Genomic DNA, 7231 nt, shown 5'->3' on the forward strand with positions numbered 1-7231 from the left:
ACTGTTTATATTCAAGCTATTAGTCCATTGCTGTGATTCCACACAGGTGTTGGAAAAGTAAGTGACTGTGACCCTGAAGGCAACTGGTTATTCCTGAGATTGTTTAAGTTATTTTATAGTAAAGGGGCTGTATACTGATCAAATGTAGCTGTTTCCATTTAAATAATGTTAGGAATTCTTCATTGTTGTGTGCTGTGTGTAGAAAAAAGCAAGGAAAAATTTACATTTATTCGCCTTATAGGCCAACTACTTGTGGAAAGAGTTAAAGGGGGGTATGTATTAATTTTCTATGCACTGCACATCTACAAAACTGCACATCAAGGTAACATTCTTAGTGAGCAGTTGTCTAAAATGGATATGTTAAACTAGCTAACGGTGCTACAATGTTCTCTATGCTGTAAACATAAAACATTATGTCTTGAACATGCCCACAAGCATCAAGAGTCTTGTATGCCTTCGATTTCTCTCTAGTACAAACAGAGTTGAGATGAGATGCATACATGTGTCTGGTTACTGCAGGCTTGAGCACCACTTAACATCATTTACATTTACTGACAAGACACCCAGTCATCAGGACCTTCTAGATCAGTGGTCACCAACCCTGGTCCTGGAGATCTACTTTAGCTCCAACCATAATGGTGCCCACGTGACCGGCTAATCATCGCCTTAAGAAGTTCCTGATCAGTTAAAACAGGTGTGTTAGATTCAGTTTGGACATGAAACCTCAGGAAGGTAGATCTCCAGGAGCAGGGTTGGTGACCACTGTTCTAGAGTTACACTATTTGAATGTGTTCGTTTAGCTGAATAGCACATAGTGCTAATCCATAATAATACATTGAGAATATTTTAGCTAATGTCCTAAATAAAACTCTTGATAGATTCTTCAGTGATTATAACCAAGTATTGTCATATAGCTTTTTACAAAAAACACAAAAAGGGTTTAGTTTGTGAGCCAAACGTTCTGCTTCTGATTCAATTTGAAACACGATCATTGCATTTTTTTATTACTTCGTTTTTCACTTCAATGTCAGCGCTCCATTGTCACTGTAACCCCGCCTCTTTCAGCACCATCAGTGCTGCATTTTCAAGCTCTTTCACGCCATTCTTCAAAAGCATTAATGTACAAACAAAAGATATCCCCGCTGCTGCAGCACTTCCTACACCAGGCACCAAGCTGCATAGATATTCCAGCGCTGCTCCTCCGGCTAAAGCAGACAGCGACAGTCTTGCGGTGGATTTTGTCGTCAAAGCCAATACAAGAGGTGATTTTATGAAAGATTCCAACTGTGGTTTATTAATTCGTTCTGAGAGTTTTTTAAGTGATTTATCATCAAGGCCAAAGGAGTAGTAGCACCTTGTAAAGAAAGCCACTAAAATACTCGCATCACATGCCACTGAGAGACCAGGTACTGGAGCTGCTGCAATGACACCTGAGCAAAGGGCTGCAGCCCATGCTGCTTTCTCAAACATTTTCACCTTTTTCTTTAGCATAGCCACGGAGGTGATGGGCACTGACTGCAGCAGAGCAGACTGTTTATGTTGTGGGAGATCTGACATCAGAGTTTCAATGAGCTTTTCAAAATCAAACGCTTTAATATCCTCTGAGGAAATAAGGAAAACATTTGGATTTTCAATTTGCTTCAAGTTTTCCAGGCAGTTTCTTCTGATTCGTGAGAGTGTTTCTTCCTTGTTAAAGCTCTTTTTTGTTTCTTCTGCTCGAATATCATTGTCTATCTTAGATCTCACAAAATAAAAGAGCTTTTTTCTTTTTCTGATCTCTTGGGCCAACATGATGTCATTCTCTTTGAATCTCTCGGATGAGACGATGATGAAGAAGTCGTACCTGTTGAACTGCATTTGTTTAAGGTATTTCCGAGCCTTAAACTTTGGAGTTCCAATTCCAGGTAGGTCCCAAAGCATCACGTTGGGCATTGTGGGATGTTCGTAAGGTGTTGGTTCTGTTGTGGTTTCAGTAACTCCAGTTTTAGCTGCACCTTCTTCATCATTGTCCAGCTCTCTGATTGCGTTGATAAAAGATGACTTTCCTGTGCCTGATTCTCCAGTTACAGCGATGTGAAGTGAGATATTAAATAACTGGTCGATTTGCTTTCGTGCTTTTTTGGTTGCTTTTTTTAAAGTGGACTCTCCTGAGGCCTGTAGTGCTGCGTTTTTTTCAGGATCTTCACTGGCCATTGTGTACAGATGTTAGGTCAGGATAGAATCTTGCAGCTGCGTTCTGTAGAAGAAAAAAAGTTTAAATGAACCATGAAAATGTATTTAATAAAAGACTGGCCAGCTACTACTCTGTGATAATTCCACAGCTTATTTTACAAGCTATAAATATTTTTTCCATTGCATTGTTCATAGCGTGCACACAACTGTTACACGGGCATAGACTTCTGGAGTATCCAGATAATTAAAAGCTATATCCACTAGGGGGCAGAGAAGGGCTGAAATGTCAGATTTTGCATGTTAACAATGAACATGGCGACTGTCACAAAGCGAACCTTAGGGACCCGCTTTGAGCAGCGTGAGGGTTTTTGTTTGTGAAAAGAAAAGGATGGCTCTACCCACAATAGCACTGTCATGCAAGGTGTCATTTATTTACAGCTGAAAGGTATATACAGAAGTCCATGAGTGATGTTGTGAAAAACATACACAGTGTAACAAAAAGCAATACCAGAGTGACAAAGAAACAAACAAACAAAAAACTCCAAAATAAAGATTGGAATATATATATATATATATAACACTATAAACGCAAAGGGTATCTTCAATATACTCGCTTTGGAAAAGGTTTGGTCACGGCACCGCAGTTGTACGCTCACATCGACTTGGTAAACTAGTCCCATTTGTGAGCCTGGCCTCCCTCTTTCTAGGCCAGGCTCCACCCCCTCTGAGGAGGTACCAACATCAGGTAAGCAAAACTCTCAACATTTCAGTAAACTTAAAGTAAAGTACACTGAAATCCTTTCTCTGGCTTAAACACATGACACCACACAATAACACAAAGGACTGTCATTTTCTCCCTTTTTATTGGTCCAGTCACTATTAACCCAATTAAGACAAAACTCTGATTAAGAAACTACCATGTAAACAGCAATTTTTAATTACCTTAATCTGATTAAGGTCATATTCGAAGTAAACCCAAATCGAATTAAGACATGTGAAGTATTCCTGTTTTACTCGCATTATGGACGTGTATTACAGACATGTACACACCTTAATCACACTATTAACGTCCTGTGTGTTTTCACCACATTTTGTGACAGGGCACGTACACACACGGCAGTGTTCAACCGTTTTACGGCAAACAAGAGAGCACGACTGCGTCCCAAACCACGCACTTGCCTACTATAGGCCTGTAGTGGGGAAAAATACATGTATCTCGGCTACTATATAGACGGTAAGTACGCGGTTTGGGATGCAGCCCACGGCTTCAAGCAGTCGTCTGTTTGCGCGCACAGCATGACTAATAATTAAGCTGCACTACATGGGGACACAGCAGTCATTTCTGAGTGTATGCTTGTGTAGTTAAAAACAAGAATAATACAACAGATCTTGTGTTATTTTCACTGGTCATTGTATGTCAAGGTTTGTTTTTGTTTTTTTACAGTTTGGACACTGTACAAATAATCTACTACTTTTTACACCACAGCACTGTATAATTCTGAATTCAGATATGGTGAGAGATGCAGCTGCAAATCATGAGATCAGAGTCAAACATCTGGAATGAAAAAAGTCGTTATGGAAACTGACACCTGGTTATCTCAGCTTCAGACCAACAGGAAGTAAACGTTTGTTTAAGAGGCTAAATGCTTGGTAAATGCAGTGGTATGTAAAATAAAGTAAAACATTTATACAGGGTCGCAGAGAGCCTGGAGCCTATCACACGAAACTCAGGGCAAGTGCTAACCACTAAGCCACCGTGCCCTTCATAAACCAAACCAAACTAAGATAAAGTAAAATGAATGTACATTTGGTGTGTTAGAAGAAAATAACCATCTGTAGGTTTCTGGTTCCTTCAGGATCTGAGTGTGATGTAACCCAGTGACAGAACTGGCCTTGTCTATGAGATTATTCAGCCACAGCACCACGCTGTAGAACACTCCACACACTACACAAGACTGGTAGAACGTGTGGAACTTCTCCACAGTGAGGAATGTGACATGACAAAGCACTGATCCTACTCCGGTTACGAACAGTCAGGCAGCGTTGTGTAAGTAATACACACTGTGTGTGTGTGTGTGTGTGTGTGTTACAGCAGAATACAGACTGAAGGGGTGTGATGAAGTGCTGTTACTGTTACTACCGCAAAGTTGATTATTTTCCTATCACCGCATGTTTTATTCCTCTTATACCTCAGCAATTTACCAACAATTACAATTTTTATTTATTAAAGTACAACATGTCATACTTTATCTGTTTATATTCACATTTAACACTGTTCAAGCAACAAATCAGTTCCTGTCTCACTTACATTATAGCAGCTATAAACACTCGTTCCCTCTCTCTATTCTCTCTATTCCCTCTCTCTATTCTTTCTCTCTATTCTCTCTCTATTCTCTCACTTTATTCCCTCTCTCTCTTCTCTCTCTATTCTCTCTCTCTATTCCCTCTCTCTGTTCCCTCTCTATTCTCTCTCTCTATTCTCTCTCTATTCCCTCACTTTATTCCCTCTCTTTATTCTCTCTCTCTATTCTCTCTTTATTCTCTCTCTTCACATTAATAAGACAAAAAACCAAAAAACCTCACAGTGTGTGTGTGTTCGTGAGAAACCGTAGAGAAGTGTAAACTCTGTCCTGAAGATGTGGGAAACTTAAAGTCACAGCTTCACCTCTGACTGTTACACAGCACTGACACTGGAGACTCCTTACATACATTTTACATAAACATCTCCTTACAGAAAACTTTTCAGTGATTATACATTTTTCTGTGTTAAATAACAACACTTTCTAAACCAGTTTCATTTTATTGTGCTCTTGTCCAGTGAGACAGTAATAATCTGAATAGACTGCTGTAATCACACAGTCTGAATCCGGTTTAAAACAGCAGACGTAAACGTTTTGGAGTGCTGTTTTCAGAGGGAAAAGGAGCCGTGTGGAAACTGTTGTATGATTGTCCACGATTCCAAGATTTCCAAAGAGAACTGACTGTGCTGCTGTTTTCTGTTTTAAGTATTTTCATTTCCTGTTTGACCAGTTTGTATCAGTGCAGGTGGCATAGCCTGCAAGAAGGTTCATGTTTTTAAAATACTGTAAATGAAAATGGTGAAAATATCTAAACAGTCGTGGGTCAGACAGTGTGCCTGAAGAGCATGTTGTTTTCTCTTTTCATTGCGAACAGGAAACATTTGGGAAAAGACTGAAACACGATTAAATAAGAATTAAACACTACGCAAAATACAAAAACGTTCAGTGTGCAGTGTGAGTCCAGATCCATGAGCAATGCTGGAGCTGTTTTCATTCTCCATGTGCTTTTGTTTGTTTTGCATGTTCCATTATTTTAGTTTTGGTCTTGTCTCCGCCCCTGTCATGCCATTGGCTTGTTCCCCGTTTGTGTTTACCTGTTCTGTGTTTAGCCCCTAATAAGTTTGTCTGAGCATCGTTTTCATTCAATTTAATATTATTTGTATAGAGTGTTTAACAATGAACATCATCACAAAGCACCTTTACAGAAATATATAAATTCTGGATATACATTTTACATTTCAAACTTTATACCTTTTATTTATTTTCTTGTTTCCTGTTTGCATGTTTTTGTTTATTGCCTCTTGCCTGTTGATCCTAATTTATTACTGCCTTTCTGTGTACTGAAATCACACATCAGTGTGATGTGTATTAATAATGAGACGATTGTTTTGGCTTGTCCACAGTAACATATATCCTGTGTTCACACACACACTGGCATCCTGCATGCTGCAACAATATCAATCCCATAATGCAACATCTCTGTCTTTATCTCTCTGACCCTTTAGAGCAGTGGTCACCAACCCTCTTCCTGGAGATCTACCTTCCTTCAGGCTTCATCTCCAAACAAGATATAACACACCTGTTTTAGTTGATCAAGAACTTCTTAAGGCGATAATTACATGGTCAGATGAACACCATTACGGTTGGAGCTAAAGTCTTTATGAAGGCAGATCTCCAGGAACAGGCTTGGTGACCACAGTTTTAAGAACATTACAGAGACTGGTTTTAATGTTAATCCCAAAATATTTAAGTGTCACACAACAGAAACACCCATGTCCAAGTGATAAAACTGAGTCAATCTTCACTACCACCTGTGTTTATATAGTCTTCTATAATATATAATATACAAAGACAGGACAGTTTAAACGAGTCCTCACCGTGGTGTGTGTTCCTACTGCTGCTGTTTGTTGATCTTCGGCTCGTTCTGGAACAGTGTGGAGTCTGAAAGCCATCTGGAACATTCTCTACTGTGCTGTGAGGCGAGTCAGCACACTGATGTTAGGTGGGGACTTTACACCGGGCATGTCACACCTCTACACGTATGGGTGTTTTCACTCTTCCAACACACAGCTTCCACCCCATCACAGCACTGGTATTTCTCCGTGTTAAAGGAAACTGTACTATGCTAATTTTTATTAACCCTATACACACCTAGATAGATTTCTCCATTTGACACTAGAGACTCCTTCCATAAAAATTTTAAAAACACAGAAAATTTCACAGAAAATATCAACATATCAACAATAACACATTAATTAATCAGTTTATGTGGAGCGTGCGCTGAACACGTCCCTGTGAACGAGCTGTTACTATAGAAACCATAACGTATCAGAACAAGCACATTAATATAAACCTGTGCTACAGTCAGAGCTGCTGTTATAAAGAACTAATCAACACTTTCTGACCCTAATCACAATCCAGAACTCATGAATAATTAGCAGACTGCATCAGCCATTAATATAATGAGAGTTCACACTACTCAGTTCTGCATAGCAAGTATGAACCAGTCATGCCAGCTAACCTGTTAAACAGGGTTAAAGATAATAATAGCCACCAGCAGGTTTCTTATTCAACACAGACATCATCATCTACAGGCTTCCCAAGTTTAGTTGTGATTATTAACCCTTTTGTGCTAGTATTTTTCTTAATTTTCCTCTTCTTCCTCCACATAGGAGTCTATGGCAGCCCATAGAATACTTTTTATGAAATTTTTGAAATACTTTTTATGAAATTAGGTACAGTGATATAGTACAGTCTCA

The 7231-nt window shown here is 39.2% G+C and overlaps 1 protein-coding gene across 1 annotated transcript; it reads right to left on the reverse strand.

Moving 5' to 3' along the window:
• Positions 1 to 412: 412 nt before the first annotated feature.
• Positions 413 to 7029, reverse strand: LOC128618642 (interferon-inducible GTPase 5-like). The gene is made up of 2 exons (XM_053642365.1): positions 6350 to 7029; positions 413 to 2236 (listed from the first exon to the last, which is right to left on the reverse strand). The coding sequence occupies exon 2, from the start codon at positions 2191 to 2193 to the stop codon at positions 1042 to 1044; it is 1152 nt and encodes a 383-aa protein (XP_053498340.1). The 5' UTR covers positions 2194 to 2236; positions 6350 to 7029; the 3' UTR covers positions 413 to 1041.
• Positions 7030 to 7231: the final 202 nt, after the last annotated feature.

This window comes from Ictalurus furcatus, chromosome 14 (genome assembly GCF_023375685.1).
Source record: "Ictalurus furcatus strain D&B chromosome 14, Billie_1.0, whole genome shotgun sequence".
Lineage (NCBI taxonomy): Eukaryota > Metazoa > Chordata > Actinopteri > Siluriformes > Ictaluridae > Ictalurus > Ictalurus furcatus.

Coding starts and splice junctions, on each gene's coding strand:
- LOC128618642 (XM_053642365.1), bottom strand. CDS start 2,193: ATGGCCAGTGAAGATCCTGAAAAAAACGCAGCACTACAGGCCTCAGGA.